General features: G+C 36.3%; 2 protein-coding genes across 2 annotated transcripts; both read right to left on the bottom strand.

Annotated features, from left to right (window-relative positions):
• Positions 1 to 8,986: 8,986 nt before the first annotated feature.
• On the bottom strand, positions 8,987 to 15,252 carry Sec71 (ADP ribosylation factor guanine nucleotide exchange factor Sec71). The gene is made up of 3 exons (XM_068284366.1): positions 14,145 to 15,252; positions 9,894 to 13,969; positions 8,987 to 9,837 (listed from the first exon to the last, which is right to left on the bottom strand). The coding sequence occupies exons 1-3, from the start codon at positions 14,947 to 14,949 to the stop codon at positions 9,700 to 9,702; spliced, it is 5,019 nt and encodes a 1,672-aa protein (XP_068140467.1). The 5' UTR covers positions 14,950 to 15,252; the 3' UTR covers positions 8,987 to 9,699.
• Positions 15,253 to 15,420: 168 nt separating this feature from the next.
• LOC137572741 (uncharacterized) lies at positions 15,421 to 17,611 on the bottom strand. The gene is made up of 2 exons (XM_068284534.1): positions 17,419 to 17,611; positions 15,421 to 17,343 (listed from the first exon to the last, which is right to left on the bottom strand). The coding sequence occupies exons 1-2, from the start codon at positions 17,553 to 17,555 to the stop codon at positions 15,489 to 15,491; spliced, it is 1,992 nt and encodes a 663-aa protein (XP_068140635.1). The 5' UTR covers positions 17,556 to 17,611; the 3' UTR covers positions 15,421 to 15,488.
• Between the last annotated feature and the right edge of the window lie 259 nt (positions 17,612 to 17,870).

Below are 17,870 nucleotides of genomic sequence, written 5' to 3'. Positions count from 1 at the left end.
CGCATCACCTTACAACATTTATATTAATATTTCGACATGTAAACATTAAAAATCAAATTATTATTTCATATTTATCAAAGAATACGATATAAAGATGAGAATATTGATTTGTTTTACATTGGTTTTTATAATTTTTTAACGACTCTTGTGAAATACACCAAAAAGTGCCTGATTTTTTGAGTTCTTACTTAATAATGTCTAATACTTTGTTGTATAGCCTGTCATCGCATCGGGAGATCATCGAATCGATAAGGTCCTGACAACGTTTCAAGGGGATTTGCGACCATGCTTCCTGAACCATTTGCCAAAGCTTAGCATTTTTGATGGATTCGATTTATATTCAGGTTTAAAAGCATTTTACTTATTATTAAACAATTGAGCACTGAATTTAAGAAATTTAAGAAACATCTTTTTAAATGTTAGATCCTTTATATGTTGTATGTATATGGTTGATTTTTTTTAACCCACACATATATGTATACATACTTTATATATACGCATATAAAGAACTGCCAATTTAACTTATTAACTCAAGATTCATTTTATTTTAATTCAAAAGAATTTGAAATGGAATTTCATAACACAAAATATTTAAATAAAATTTGTTGTTTAAATTACATTTCTACTTTCTTTATGAGAGTTTTCGATGTTTAAACAATTTTATTATTCAATATTAAGTTTTTAAAAACTATTTTTGCTCCACTGTGCACACTCTAAATTGCCTATTGCTTTGTAAATGTCATAAGTGGAATACCGTGTAACCACTCTGTAAAAGATTTGACGAATCATTGGGCTATAGCTTATTATGAAATCGATCTTCTTAGTTAGCATCAGATTCGGAATTTCTCATCTTTATTAAACAAAAGCCTTTACTTTTTATTGGTATTTAAGTACATCGATTAACAGTAATTTTTAAATAATAAATAAATATATTTATAAAATATGAGCTTATGTAATTTTATCTTTGACATTCTTGAAATTGCATTGAGATTTGTAAATAATTAAACAAGATAATACGAGAATATGATAACATGCATAAATAAACAATTCTGAGATTGCCTTTCAACATGGATGATTGGCAACACTTTTTATCTGGCTATCATCATGACTGATTGGTACCACTCCTGACTGTCAATTACAGGGTATTTGAAAGTCCAAACTCCCTTCTAATGTATAGAATTGTGTTTTTTTGGTTTTGTTGAACTTTAGTGCATTGTTTTCACTGTTGTTGTTGTTGTTTTTTTTTGTGGGGCATGAAGCGTGATCGCGATCGCGCGCTCGACGCACAAATACATTTACATACATACATGTGTATCCAAAGATCTGTACATATATACTGGAATATTTGTATATATGTGGGAACATGAATATATGTATATTCATATGTTCAATCGGTGTGGTTGGGTTTCTGGAAATGGCTACAAAGTTAATCGTAACCGTTTGGAGCAAAATTGGAGAGTTTTTCGCTCAATTGTTGATTCGGTGACGCTTGTTTTTTGTTTTTCTTTTTTGGGTGGAGGGTGGTGGGGGCATACACATGCGATGGTCCGGAGAGTCAGCTCGAAACATGACATATAGGGTTCTTTAATTTTCATCAAATGCTACTGTCCAAAGAGCCAGCAGGCACGAGAAACATTTGAGCGAGTTAAGCGTAAATTTGTCGCTAATTTCAATTTTGTCTCATTTGCTGTTGTTGTTGTTGTTGTTGGGGCAGTTGTTTTTTTTGTAGACAATGGAATAGATTGAATGTGATAGTTTCATAATACTAATATGGTTATATAAAAGAGACACACACAGACAGACAGACAGACACACAAATGACAAGTAGAAGCCCATTTGCTTCCTACTACTTTTCCCTATCTACCTCTGTCGTCCATCGCTGCGTATACTTAATTAATTTTGCGCGTGAGAAATCTTTAAGTGTTTGCCTTTGACTTCGATATGCAAACAAAAATTGTTTTTATCACATTTTCATGTTTGCCATAATGCACTGAGCTTATTTTCCAATTAACCATTCTGCTGTCCGTTGATATTTATTTGCTTTTTACACGGATTTGGTGCACATCGGGAGCCCCCCTCATCAGTAATCGTATTCTTTTTTATTTCCGCCATTTGTTCTGAAAATTGCACAACGTTTTTTGGTTTGGGTTTTGTTTTTATACCCTTTGCCTAAAAAAGTCTTATAAAACTCTTAAGTGGACTTAAACAATTTAGCTGGCATACTCGAGTTCATTTCTCATCGACTAAAAAAAGAACAAAGTCGACTGGCCGAAACATTTAATAACTAAAACTCAATAGAGCTCCCTATTAGGTCATTAATTTATCAAACATCTTTTACCTATTTCCATTGTCTTTAGTAGGGCATTCCAACTTCGACCTACTGGATTTTCCATACGTAGGCCCTCTTGATTTTTGCAAAATGAAAATGGAAATGTATCTAAATAGAATTTTATTGTGTTTTGAGCTAAACGTTGACAGGCTTGACTTCAAGGTCAAGCAAATTGTAATTAATGAAAATTAACTGAGCCGAACACACACTTGTGACTGGACAAGTGAAATGGCAATAATGTGATTGTGTCTGATTGGGCTAATCGGATTGATAAATTGCTCGCAGCTAGAAATATTTGGAAAATGCAATAAATGTGGTCATCAAGGAGAATTTTAAAACTTTTAATTTAAAATTTGTAAATCTGTTGGAGAAACAAAGTCAAGAAGGGGTTTATTTAAGTATGGAAAATGGCTACTAAGATTATCTCAAAACAACTGTCGAGACTTTTTAAGGAGAAAGAAATCAGTTTAATTATCCGTGTTCAGGACTGAACTTATTAAACATATTTCAAACATTTCACATTTAAAAAAAACACTTAAATAACAATTTTAAGTTGGTGATAAAAGTAGTTCAATTGTAGAAATTTGTGGATTTTTCTTAATCGAGGATTAATTGATAATAAAAAACATTTGGTAAAGTATAAAGTTTATTTAAAGGCAGAAATCTTAGATAACTTCGATCATCCCGAATTTATATCTATACTCTTGCAAGTTTGTCTGTTGACTTTTTCGTACGCACAGTCGAAAATTTCTGCCAACAGAACCTTGTTTAGTTCTAATCAAATAGTGATTATATCTTAATAAGTTTTCTATACACATTTATGAGAATTTCCGAAAGTATTCGCTTTTTTCTGAACAAAGGAAATATTCCATTTGAAGAGTTTTCAAAGATTCGTTTTATGGGAGCTGTATGTTATAGTGGGCTGATCCGGCTGAATCCGAGATATACAACCCCTGCAGTATATACAAATCTACATGCAAAAGTTATGTATCTCTTAAGGTCTAGTAGGAGATCGAGTCGATCCAGACGGATGGACGGACTGACATAGCTATTCTAAATTACTTCTTTGGGGTGGTGTTCCATCTTTCGGTCCTACAATGGGGCAAACTTCTTGCCAAAATAACTGTTGTTTTGCCAAATTCATGCAAATTTTGTGTTCATCCTAAAATAGTTATTTGCCCATAATCTTTCTACTGAGATAAATCTTATCTAACTCCTTTACTGTTTCCAGCATGATGACTCAACGTGTCGCAGACAGTTCAAGTAACTGATCCAAGGGTAAATTAGACTGTTTCGTTCACCTGAACTTTCCCAGTGCCACACAACAATATAAAATATAAATAAATAAGCACAACAGACAAAAAAAAAAAAAAAAAAAAAACTGTAGACTTTTGTTAGCTAATCATTCTTTGTTTTCGTTTTTTTTTTTTTTTTTGTTTTTCATTTTTTGACTTTATCAGTTATCTCCGAGTGTTGTGGTACAGCATCTTCATGCTTCTGTTTATGTTTACTTTTGCAGCAACTACTGAGAGCTCATTTGGTTGACAATTCGGTTAAGATTTTTATGCTTGAATGGCTCCAAACACGCGCGCCTTGGGATTTAGTTTTATATGTCGAGTGTTTGTCTGCATCTTAACTAACCCATAAAGTCGAAAGCCAAAAGGCAACTTGAACTTTTTTAAAAAGGTTGCTCAAATGTAGGGCTTGGGACAGGTAGTTTAGACTGTCTGAAGATGCAACTTGGCCATCAATTCTTAACTCTCCTGTGGTATGAATCAGCAGAAACAACAACTAAAAGCCAAAACCTGAAGCGGGTTAAGTTTGATAACTCTTGGAAATGTCCTTCTAATCAATCTTCATGTCCATCTTTGCAAACATGAAGAGGTAAGCTTAGAGAACAGACATAGGACCTATAACAGTAGGTACTTGTGGTAACAAACTCAATCAATATATCGTGTTGATTCTTTACGTTAAGAACAGATCATATCATGAAACTTAGGGGAAAAAAAGATCTCAACTCCATTTCCTTGATGGAATATTACTGAATGATTGTCCAGCAGTTTCTCTATACATTTATCTACAAGCCAATCAATTGATCCTATGTCTAGTTGAAACTTTTTTGAACGTTTGATTGAAAAATTAAAAGAACTTTGTGTATACTAATACATGTATTAATAAACATAACAACAACAACAGGTTGCTTAAATCTATCAAGACCAGGACTTACACTTTTGATGGAGAAATATCTATTCATATTTTTTGCAAAATATATAGGAGTTATGTTTCATTTCATTTTTCTTCATGTCCTTTTCAGGTTCCTTGTCAGATTGTTAGATTTACCTTAAACCTAGCTACTTACATACATACATATGTATATACATTTCAGGGTTTAGACATTTTAAATGTACATGATTTCAGCAGAGATTTTAAATAATATTAAGAATTGTTTTTTAAAATAAATTGTATTGCATGAAAAAACTACAAGAATAGGAATTTTATTTTATTTTTATTTAAAATTTATTTTCTCTTTTAAAGTTGTAAAATAAGCTGAATTAAATTGACAGAGATAGGGCCGATATCAGTTCCTGTCATCCTGAAACCATCTTTATGGGCTTATCTCGAAACTGTTTTTTGGAAAGTGATTGTGAAAGTCTTAAAAATTTTTCAAATTAACTTTTTCACACAAAAGTTTATTTTAAATTAATTTTATCTAGGATTTAAAATAAGAATATTAAGTTTTTAGGAACATACATACGAAACGAAAAGTTGAGATACAATGTAAATGTTTGCCTTAAAATTCGAAATTTTAAATTTAAGATTATTAAACTTTCTATAAAAGATCCAAGATATATGTAAGTAATTGCTAAAAGATAATATTGAAAATATTCTGAAATATTTTAACCCTTTTTTTTTAGAAATTTTTCCACAATGATCGGGTCTAAAATTTGACTTAAAAACTTAATAAATATTTATCTTTTAGTGTTTCAATTAAATATTATAACAGATTTAAATAAAAATTAGATTTCTGGAAAAATTACAATTTAGTGCATTGGACATTGGATTTGCTAGCAATCAAATCTAGTTAACTAGTTTTTCGTATCTGAAATATCATTTGAGCCATTGAGAGTTTGATTACTCTCCTTTTCTCATAAGATATTCCAGTTATATGCATTCAAATCGGGATATATACAAAGAAGTTGCATACACTTAATAAATTAACATGTTTGCCCATTGAATTTTTTTTTTTTAATTCACAACAATTTGGTGTGAGACGTATGAAAAATATATGTATATTTCAATATACATATACATACATACTTATATATGCTCTATATATGTGTATAGTCTCTCTCAGTCACCCTTAGTTTTTGATTGAAAATCGTTTGCTCTCAATTAGTTTAATTTGCACTTTTCATTTTTCGATATCTGATAATGTTTCGAGCTCGATATTTCACAAATCGCATCATAAAGCGAGAGCGTGATTAAGTTTCTTTAGAGCAATTGACATATTCACAGGAATGATTAGCATCTTGGCTAGAATTTTCAAGTAATTTTGAGGTAGATATTATATTTTTCAAACACACACAAAAAATTCATTGATATACCTGCTTCCTCTTTGTTCATGTTAATCGATTTGTTTGAGGAGCCAAAAAGACAAACAAATATATCACTCGATATCATGTGAAATATGACTAACTCTGAACGAAAATGTACGCTGTTCCAAGGCCAACAATTAAAAGTCAAACTTTGCAGAAAGTAACCAAAAAAGCCAAAACCAAATTAATTTTTATTTGATTTTAAAAATACATTTATTTTATGTCCCAATGTCCGAGATTGGGGAATGGTAGCAAGGAATCGTTTGGGTCTCTTTGTCTATTTTTGTGTTAATTTATTAATCAGAAGAAATTATGTTCAAGGAATCAAAACCGACCAATTGAATACCCTCTGTAATGTATACTTAACCATAACTGACAAACTTGATCAACAATTTGAGTATTCCGTGGGACTTTGAAGCCATCAGAAGAGAAGAATTTCGTTTATTTAAATAAATTCGTCGCACACAAAATGAGTACAATAAAAAATGCTATAAATCCAATGCCCCAAAGATCGACCAGATGCCGAGATACGGCTGAAAACAACAAACATGTATACATATACACACACACATTCAAAACAAATCCTAGCCATTTTATGTTTATTTGTTTGGACTTTATTTTCCGTTCATATTTGCTTGGCGCAAAAATTAAAAAAATAAAAAGAAACTGACAAAAGAATGAAACGCGCGATGTGATTTTTTAAGTGGTCCGACAATTAAATTAGAAAAACGCGAGTCCGAAAATTGAAGAAACAATTTCATTTTTGGGGTGGCGCTATGAATGAAAGATCTCCACATCTGCGCGTGTATGATCGAATGTATATAGATTTCTATATGGAAAATACATAAAAACGTACTTGCGTTTAAAAACCAATAAAAACTCATAGTTTATTATTGACTATTCTGATTTGTACTCTATGTATTCGCATAGAATGAGGCATATGGAAATTGGCAAAAGATACATAAGAGAAGGTGAAATAAAAGGTATGGAGTGTGGCACATTAAAGTGTTAAACAATTTATACAATAAAATAGATTTTTTTATTTCAATAATGGAATTCCACTTATTTGGTTCAAGATTAAATCGGGAGTGGGTATTATAGCATTTGAGTCCTGGCCTATCTAGCAATTCAATTACCATTTCACACGAAACATGAAAAAGGATTTAGCCAGATAGGAATGAGGCTTAAAATATTTTGTAATAACATTTATTAAAATCTTATTTATCTGTTTAAATCCTTAAAATATATATCAAATTTAATTTATTAACTGACCTAACTGCTTAAATCCTTAATGATGGTTCATTATATGATTAAAATAAAAATTATACTCAAAATAGTGCAAAAAGAGGAAACTGTTTATACTCTTTTACGAGTAAAATTTCTTGAATTTAAATAAATTCATTCAAGTTTTCCTCAATTTTCTTTGGGGTCTCATTTTCTATAGAGAATATAAAAATCCATAAATATTTTGAGATTTATCTCGCCATTAAATTATTAATTGATTGCATTTTAAACTAATTTACGACAAATATTTGTAATATGTGCATAAATTCTCTTTCTCAAAATTTCTCTGTCAATCTTATCAGCTTTTTTTTCGACATTTCTCTCATCCTTTTGAATATTTAAAAGTTTGTGCACATTCGCATTTATTTTGGGTAATAAAAATAGATGAGGCAATTTAGATTTGCCTGCACACTTGATAAGTCAATGGTTTAATGGTTTCAGATAGTAAAGATTCAGATGATCATCCACAAATGTATTTATGCAAATAGACAGAGGGCTATGACAGAAATAAATGCGAGAATCGTTCGACATTATTATGGTCAATAAAAACGATTGATGTTGATAGAATTACAAAATTTAGTAATGTAATCTTGAAGAATTTCTATCACTCTCTAAACAAATCGTTATAGGAAAGACTTACTGGAACGATTACAACGATATAAACTAAAAGCAGTGTCGGATCAAGCCAGTGCGGGGCCTAAAGCCATCAAAAACTTAAAATTTAAGTATTCGAGATTTAAGCGCGAAAAATAGAAGATAGGTATACAGATTTAGAGAATTTGTTAAGCACAAATATGTATGTTAATCAATCAGTTTTTTTTTTACTATCCAAACTCTAAATCTCAGTTAATTCTCAAATATGGTATAATATTTTAAATTAAGTCGGATATTTAAAAAAAAGCATTAATCTTAAACTGAATTTTAAAAACATTTCGTTTTTGAGGCTTTAATGCATGAATTATTTAAACTTAATCTTTGGGATATCCATTTTTTTAAAAGTCCAAGAATTGACTAATTTAGAACTTCATGAAATTATGTTTTATTATAAAAACGTCGACACTTTTGACTAACTAAAAAAATAACTTGAATAATTAGAGTGACTAACAATGAAAATTGATATTGAATTAAAAAGCATAAAAGTGAGATAAACTCTTTGAAATATCGCTAAAAAATTTAACAATGTTCATATTCATTTCAGTGGAATTAAGGACTCTTGGAAATGCACCCAAAAGTATGCTATAAAACAAATGTTTCAACATTTTTAACAGATTTTAAAATATCCTTTAAAATAACTTTTTGACATTTTGTAAATTTCTTTTCAATAATACCTAATATATTAATAGGAAAAATAATAATGTTTTTAGTATGATAATATGTTTATATTATGCAATAAAATATTGCCCTCGAGGTCACTTTGAATAATTTCAACGCTTTTTTTGCGAAATTCTGACGTAATGGAAAAGGACTAAGTTCAGGGCCGTAGTCAGTACCCCCCAATTACTAAAGGAGACCTTTTTAACTTAAAACACTTGTTGGCCTGTGTTATTCAAAACAATAAATTCGTAAAGTTCATGAAATATGATTTTGATTATTTTTTCCAGGTGGCCCACAAAAACTTTTAAAATTTGTTGCCTTACTTATATTATTACTGGTCGAAGGAATCAGAACCGCATAATCTTAAGAATAAAGACGTTTAAAGAGAATAAAATGGAGTTATTTTTAAACTTATTTAGAAAGTCGCAAATGATAAAATTCAAAAACTTTAACAAAAAGTCAATATTCTTATTCCTTGTCCTTTATTTATACTTAAAACTTATTTTTATACCCCTGAACCAAATACCATCATCAATTCAATTCGTTAGCTTCTTTTTTTTTTTGTAATAGATATTTGTATATTTGTAATATGTATATATATATAATTTTGATTTAAATTAGATCTAGCAATATACACGGCTACATAAAATGTAATTAGCTTTTGTTTTGTTTTTTAATTATTGTTGTTTTTTACGCTACATATGTTAATAATTTATTTATTTATAGGTGAATAGTTTGAGAGTGGTAACCACAGAAACAGAAATCATAAAACATTCAATAATCAATCAGGGGGAAGTGATTTTTAAAAAATACCTACTAATTAACACACACGCACAGACATACATTTAAAGCCTTATGTAGCATACATACACATACATATACACAAACAAAAAAAAAAAGGACAACAGCTTTTTTGTTTTATTTTGCAGTTAAACCTATTAAACATTACATTTCTCGTATGTATAAGTGTGTGTAACTATATAAATATAATAAAAATATATCCCATATACATATACTTGTATGTATGGTATTTATATGTATGTATTAAAGGCCAACAAAACAACAAAGCCGAGAAGAACCGAGTGAAAAGAACGCGGGATAAATGTTGGGGGTCGGAGGCATGGGGGTCAGAGGTTTTAACAATTAACTAGACAGATAAAGGAGGCTCTTCTTTGACTATTTCACATTCAATATATTGAATACTGGACCGATGCGCATGAAGACACGCCTAAGGACACTTCTCAATTCGGGTTTGAGGTCAAAGCACATCATATCGCACAGCAGGCCGTAATAGTTGGACACATGAGTGGCAAACTGGAGAAGAGAGAGATTAGTCAAAGGGAGGAGATACTGAATTGGTTTGGACTTACCCTCGCATCGGACATTTTGAGCAGACGCGTTAATATGAGCAACAATATCGATGTCCAGGCATCTCGATGCGCCTCACTCTGTAGACTTAGATAGTAGGCCAATGCCTCCTGACACACTTGCACCAATTCCTGCTCAATGCCTGACCAATCGCTGCGGCGATTCTCATCGCCGTACATTTTGAAGAAAATGCGCAGGACACAGGCCAAGGAAGCGGTCTCCTGTTTCAGCAAATTCGGTTTAACGGAACCCTTAAATCCAGCACGCCATAGCAGACTCCTCTGATCGTGATCGCAATTGAAGTGTTTGGCGAACCGATGCGATTGCATTAGACAATCGGCTAGGTTCAAAAGCTGGCGGGTTCGTAAATATCCATACATTCCCTGTTCCTCTCGTTGACAGTCCAGTAGTTGAGATTGAGAGCCACCCCGACTGCCTGTCAGATCGGCAGCTGCCTGGGCCAGTGTTTCGGCATCTTCTTTACGCGATGTGGCCGGAAAGAAGACAATGTTATCCATGGTCTGGATGAGTTCTAACTGGACCACGCATCGTATGTGCAATGCCTCGAAAAGATTGTGGTCCTGCTGCTGTGTTGGACCATTGGAATGTGCAGCGACCTTGGGTCGCCAATTCAGCAAATCTTGTGGAAGGGTTGCGTTGAAAATATCCAAAATACATTGGCATGTCTTATCCCAAGTGACCTCATTGAATTTAAAGCCATTGGAAATGACCAGATTCTCCAGACAATTTGTGCCCGAACGTGCTAGTTGCTCATTATTCTGCTGAACACACCAAAGCAACTGGGCGAACAGTTCCTCGAGCAGCAGATGACCAAGAACATCAAAATATTGCGTAAATACATCGATGATGGCATACAGAGCATGATTGCAGGTGGTGGTCATCCATTCGGACTTTTCAGTGACATGTTCGGGCAATTTCATATTATCGAAAATACGGAAAATGACATTAAACAGATCCTTCCACCAATTGGGCTTGAAGCTATCACCATAGGTCTTTACAATCTCAAAGAGCACGGTCAGTGCCCGTGTGCGAACATCCAATTTACAGCGATTGACCACACAAGAGAGTGAGAAGAGCATGGGGAACCAGCCACGCACCCACACGCGATCTTCTTCCGCCACCGATGCATCATTCTCCATGCCAGCATGCTCGGCAAATAGGTGGGGAGCCTCGTTAACGCACTGTGCACATGTCCGAACCAAGCGTATGGCCTCCATGCTAGTATCCGGAAAACGAGCAGTCGCAAACTCTGACAGACACTTTACAGCATCCTGGAAGGAGTCTACCATAATGGCGAATTGGCGCTGATAAAGATCTCCAATGATTTTGCCTGTCGTCTGGAATGCCAGTTCGACGATAGGCTCCTCATGATCGCCAGCAGCTAAATGGAAAATGCTAAAGATATTTTTCCAACCCGATCGTATATTGTGAGCCTGGGAATTCACCATCTGAGCTATGCAGCGAACCACCATATCCCTGATGGCGGGAGAGGCATTCTTTTTCATTATATGCTCGAAGGGTCGAAGGAAATCTTTTTGAAAACGGAAATTACTAAATTCTCCCTTCTCCATAAACTTCATGGACAGCTGACGCAATGAGTCCAGGGCAAAGAATGAGATTTCCTCATTGCTATTACAGCCAACGGTGTTGAAATGTTCGCCAAGCACTTGCCAGATGCGGGACCATTGCAAACGTATACGTTCCATATTATAGTAACTGATTTCCACAATCTTTTGTAATGAAAACATCCGTGGCTGTGGTTGCTGCAGTTCATCCACCGATACCTGACACAGAGCTTTGACAAAGTCGACGATAGCATCACCATCCAGACGCATAGATCCCGTAAAGATGCGATCCACGGCCACTACAACACTTTGACTACTCGTCTCTCCTATGTGCTCCTTAACACTGGGATTAAGGGAATCCTTTAAAGTGGTCTGGGCACCTGATAAGAACTGTGGCCGCACTCCTGTCCCTATCAATTGGGCCAATTCCAATTGACTGATGCATTTGACGATATCCAACCAACTGGGGCCCAAGTAATTACCATCTGTATGAGCCACCATTATCAGAGTTTTAATCGTATCAATATTTTTGGCCTTCATTTCATTGATTGGTGAATTGGCATTAAGCAGGGTGAATCTCGCCAAGGCCTGAACATAGGCATCCCGTTCCAGAGACATGTGGAAAATACATGCTATCCTTATGGCACACCTTATACCATCCAAGCACAAAGTGGCAATCTCTGGATCATCGCAATCCTGCAGGCCCACCGAAAAAGCAGCCAAAAACGGAGTCCAAGCCATTTTGAACATCGGGCGCACATGCTCCAAATGTTTGGCCGATGTAAATGGAGACTTGACATGCGATACCGATTGCATCAGATTAGTGGCCGTTGAGGATATGGCCTCCATTTCCATGTTCCAGAGCAATTTACGTTTCTTTTCCGTAATAAAGGGTTGCTTGCCCGTCGGCTTGGCCACCAAGACAGCTGAATTGTTTTTCATTTTAATCTCATGCTCGGCAATCTCATCGTATATAGAGGATAGATACTCTTCGGGCAGATCCGACTTACTATCGCTAATGCCACGATTCATTTTAATATATTGCTCTTTGGTCATCTTATGCTTAACCTGGGGCGAATGCAGATCCGTAGTCAACATAATAATGCTAAAGGCCAACACATAGACGGTATCGGCACTCTGGAAGATTGGATTCTGTGGATTGCATTCGCAGTAACGACTGGCAAATTTCTCCATTAAGCGATCGATCTTCTGTGCCTCGCCCGGCAGACGAAATTCTTCAAGCAGAATTCGCAGAGCTGCCACCACTTCCAGTTGCCGGAAATTGAATGCATCGATATAGGCACACATCACCTCCTTGGAATGATCATCATTCTCGCCCAAATAATTGCCAATCACCGTCTTATCGAGACGTTCATCCTCGTGTAACCATTTGGCAATGTCCTGCGGAGTGCCGCCCAGCAATTGTTTCTCCTGCAGAAATTGTACACCCTTTTGAGGTTTCTTATTGAACAGCACAATTCCCGTTTCCATGACTTCTTTACGCATCTTTCGTTCCTCTAGAGCTTCGGGAAGATCCTGTAATTGTTCCTGATACGAATTTAGGCTATGACTCGATCCACTGTATACGGTCATAGCAGTTGTTGGAATAGTGTCCACTTGATCATCTGTCGGCGACAGCACTTGTACCGGCGCCGGCATATTGGGATTGACGTACAGATCCTTACTCCATTCCACCATACATTTCAATATGGATACCAAACATTCCAGGCCTCTAATTCTCATAGATTTCTCTTGCAGCGGATTAGCTCCCAGCTCTAGGGCTTGTCTGCCCTGTGCTATTTTCGATAAATCGTTTACCAGTCTCTCAAACAGATTTGCTGCCGAGAAATCACAATCATAGTTAACATAAATATCCACCACAGACTGGGCATCGGCACAAATCCTTGTCAAGGCTTGTATAACCATCCATTTGTGCTCGAAACTACTCGAACTGGCTTCCAGAATATTGAGGAAAATCTCCTTAAAGAAGACCTCAATTTGTCGCTTCAAATGAACCTTGAAATTCGATAGCAAAGCCACAAATATTGAAAGCGATAACTCAAATACTTCCGGGACCAAACTGACTCCATTATTTGAAAGAGCCACGCATAGGTATTGCTTGATGGCCATAATAAACATTTCATTCGAACGAAAAACTGGGCCAGCATTCTGTAGGATTAGCAGAAGCAAATGAAGTGATAAAACCTTTGAACGCAATTCATGTGACTTGGGATCCGGATGACCATCGGGCAAAGGTTTCATTGATAGCTTACATAGTGCACGAAATACCAAAAAAGCATCCTTTTGCAGGATATGCGTGAATTTGGCTGTAACGACCGCATCATTTTCACTATGAAGCTCCACACTATCGTGATCGGAATGTGATGATGAGTCATGTCCATTGACTGCAGGTAACGACGAAGGATTAACTTCCAAGTCAGTTCCACCATTTTCTTGGCCACTCTCCTCCTTCAAGGCCTCATTATAAGCGGCTGAAATAAAAATATAAACCAAATGAATCTAAAAAGTAAAGGAGTGAGTTGTTATCATTAATGACCCAGCCCTAATCTGATAAAGAAAATCACCCTTTTGGATGACGAATTTTCAATAAATTTACACACCAAATCTATCTACCCAATTTCCCTAGAGATAAGCTCAGTTTCCCACCTGTTATAATCTCAGCCAGTAACTCAGAGGCTATGACCTCGTCACTATCTCCCGCTAGTACTTCTTTGGATGCATCCTCCCCATTGGATTCCTCTGCAGAATTTATGCTGCCGTTTAATGAAGATGTCACTGGCGTCGGCGTCGTTGGTGGTAATTCATACACTTGATTCTCCATGCGGGCAAAGATGACATTCAACATTTGGGTTAGGGTGGCCCTGGCTGTGGTCTGATTAACCAGATTCTTGCTTGACAAGTAGATATCATAGCAGGTGCGAACGGCTTGTAGTAGAGTGAACTCGTGTATCTCAACATGCTGAGAGGTGACCACTGTGAGCAGAGCTTTAATAATCTGCAATTGGACACCCTCATCCGTTTGGGGACCATTGAAGCAACCATAAATGGTTATAACAATGCGATCAATTAGCAAATGGCCAGGATTCGACGAGTCCTGTATGGAGCCGGTCAAATGGCCATAGGCAATCAATTTCTGTAAACAATCCAGTGCAGTGACCACAATCCTGGGAGATCGGCTCTTGCAGGCCAGTTCAAAGGGCAGGAAATAGGTTTCAGCATTAATAATGCTACCAGCATCGTTTTTGGGCAGCGGTAAGGCTGCACAGGGTAACTCATTGCCCTCGGCTATTTGGCCAGCTGATATGAGTTCCGCCTTGATTTGTTCCAATGCCGAGTCGCAGGACTTTTTCAACTGCGAATGGTGGGAACGCCTGATGTCCTTGTCAGCAAGGATTTTCTCTAGAGCACGCACAATAAACATTTCCTTGGTTTTCGTGGAGGAACTTTGCATAGTGTGTGGTGGTCAACTGCTACTCCCAAGGTCGTTTCAATTTTGAAACAGTTTGGAAAAAGTGGCCACAGATTTTTTTGGGGGGCCAGCGCAACTACACCTTTCTTATCTCTCTCGCTGTCTCTGCTCTGCTCGCTGCTCTTAAGCACCGATTTCAACTCTCGGCGGTCGTCGTCGGCGTGTTATTTGTGTGTCCTACGCATTTGCATATTGCAAATCTTTCACTTTTTTAAGTTTCACAAAAATAAAATACAATGTGAAAAAACGTCATCAGAAGCAGGGCTGGAAAACCAACGATAGTTTCCATAAACCATCGATGTAATCGATAAAACTGTCGATACGTTTTGAAGAGCAAATAAGAAATGGCAGCGCTATATTTTTCTGGTAGCAAAATAGGAGTGGACCAGTTTATCCAATTTTAAAATTCTTTCCTTTTTTCTTTTATGGACCAATTCAAATTAAACATACTAATTTAAAAAAATATAACTACATTTAATCATTTAATAATCAAACTAATAATATACAATGTAATCTTATAGTTACCAATCGTTAAAAGGCACATCTGCCATAAATAAAATGTTCTCCATGTTCTCGCCCAAGAGATGATAACTGCATCGACGGTTAGATTCACCCCAACGGAGTCGTTTTGCAGCTGCTGGTATATGGAGATATCGCTTCGCCAGTCTATGCAAGAAAGGATGCAAGTTAGCCATATCTTTCCAGAGCAACATTGGCTCCGATTGCACATTACATAAAGGATCATAAAAATAACTTGCTATCTCATCGTCCTCTTCATCATGATGTGTGGAGTTATTGCGTTTATATTTCTCCCGGCAATGGGAATTGTAGGCCGACCAGATATTATAATCCTCAACGGAATCATCTTCAGGATCGACTATAATATGATCATTTTGATCGAGTTCCTCTTGCCTTAGTTCGTAAAGATGTGTCATATAGTTGGCCACCAATGATCCACTCTGAAACGGTGTATTCCGGAATCGAGGATCCAGCAAGGTAGATAAAGCCAAGTGCTCGTTTTTTTCCAAACATTCAAAACATGCTTCCAGCCGGCGAACAATAAACATACGACATTCGTAGACCAGATTGAGTTCTATACTGCTGATAGGTCGCCGTTTCAGTTCCTCGATCATAGTGTAGATCATAGGCAAAGTCTGACTAGCAAGGTTTTTTTGCTCTGGACATTTCCTACTCAACTCTCGCAAAGAACTAGTCAGCGGTTTTACAATACTTATCAGTTGCTGGGCATGATCAACTTCCGTTGGGCTTAGAACATTTCCCTCCATTCGCACGCATTGTTCTAGTGTCTCGTAGGCGGATAGTGGGCATTGCGATATGGGATCCCTTTTCTTTTTCATCTTAAGCCGAATTTTCTCCACTAAGTTGTAAAACTCTGGACGCTTCATAATATCCGTCAGAAGGTTGTTCATCAGATGACCCAGGCAAGGCACATGCCGTTGTTCACCCAAAAATGTCCCTACAGCCTTCTCTAGTAAACTATCATCGCCCTCGGTCACCAGGCAAGCAATAACGGATTTTTGAATATCAAAACGCTGGCAAGTGGACTCCAAATGGTCTACTATTTGCTTCACATTGTAATGCTCGGTCAGCATTTGAACAGCCAAAGTGCGCGACTGTGGTACACGATTCTCATGAAAGTGGGCCACCACTTCCAGGCAGTTATTTTCGTGAATTGCGCAACTTAGCGATAGTATTGATTTTGCAGCCAACTTGCGTCGTAGTTTGGTCACTTGCACTTGTCTCTGAGTCTCTATATGGGCAGATAACTGTGCCACAGTGGGCCATGTCTGAAATACCAATTGTGGAGATGAGCTCTGCATTAAATGCTTTAATCCCTCTCCTAAGATAACATCCACAGGATGCCGATCGCGACATACAAAGTAAGCAAGTTGGCTCAGTAAACTTTGCGTGCCAGAACTGGCTGTTGGTTGGGGCGAAGATGGCGATTGATAGACGGTCACTACCGTTTGATCCTCATCAGCCAAAGGTATCTGATCCTCATCGGTTTGGGGTAATTGTTCAACTTGCTCATTTAGTTGATACAAGCTCCCATCATTGACATGCTTCGGTTCGAATTCTATGATATCCTCGGTAGTCGGAGACTGAGACGGATCTTCATCGATCGTGTTGGCCCAACCGTATGTAACACTTTCTACTGTCTCCAGATCATAGACACTGGCAGCCTCATCCTCCTCGGACTTAGCCATAAAGCTAGAGACTGCTTGATTCTCTTCTTTCATCTTGATTTGATGATGTTCCTTTAAGTGTGGTACCTTTCGAAATCTCCGCCTCATGTCGTCGCCATGCCGCTTAAACATGCCACGTACCACTTGTGCATCATCGTTATTCACATTGCTGCAAAATACACAAACAAACAAATTACCATTTCGAGTGAAAACAATTATGTGTAAAGAAATATCTTTGATTTACATTTGCGGATGCGTCTTGATGTGCTTCATCAAGTTGGACGTGTTCCCGCAGGTTTTGATAATACGTTCGCAGAGTTGGCATTGGGCCGTGTTGTGATCCAATTTATCATAATATTTCCATACTTTACTACGCGCCATCACAAGAAGTGTCCTTATTTGGCGTCATTCATTTCAGAGGATGAAAACAATAAAAGAAATCAAGTCTGGTCACATACGTAAATTCTGTTATCTACACACGTACAGTGAACTAACGATAGTTCGTACCCAATTTTAAATCTTCTGTACATATATATTAGATATTTTTGCTAATTTATTTTTAACGAAAAACAAAAACGGCGAAAGAAAATATATGTATGTTTACTTATACTTTTTTTTTATTGCTTTGAAAAACTTTCGTCTGATCGATATATTCTTATCATTAATGTGCCCATTTCTTGGGATTTCAAAATACCA

This window comes from Drosophila tropicalis, unplaced genomic scaffold (assembly GCF_018151085.1).
Source record: "Drosophila tropicalis isolate 14030-0801.00 unplaced genomic scaffold, ASM1815108v1 contig_393, whole genome shotgun sequence".
In the NCBI taxonomy this organism is placed as follows: domain Eukaryota; kingdom Metazoa; phylum Arthropoda; class Insecta; order Diptera; family Drosophilidae; genus Drosophila; species Drosophila tropicalis.
Note: the sequence above shows the minus strand (reverse complement) of the source record. Positions and strands in the feature narration are given on the sequence as shown.

Bases quoted from the DNA above. Each gene is read 5' to 3' on its own strand.
- Sec71 (XM_068284366.1), bottom strand. From the start codon at position 14,949: ATGCAAAGTTCCTCCACGAAAACCAAGGAAATGTTTATTGTGCGTGCT. The intron at 13,970-14,144 runs GTGGGAAACTGA...TTTTTATTTCAG, and splicing joins ACTGGCTGAGATTATAACAG to CCGCTTATAATGAGGCCTTG. The intron at 9,838-9,893 runs GTAAGTCCAAAC...TCTCTTCTCCAG, and splicing joins TCAAAATGTCCGATGCGAGG to TTTGCCACTCATGTGTCCAA.
- LOC137572741 (XM_068284534.1), bottom strand. From the start codon at position 17,555: ATGGCGCGTAGTAAAGTATGGAAATATTATGATAAATTGGATCACAAC. The intron at 17,344-17,418 runs GTAAATCAAAGA...TGTATTTTGCAG, and splicing joins ATCAAGACGCATCCGCAAAT to CAATGTGAATAACGATGATG.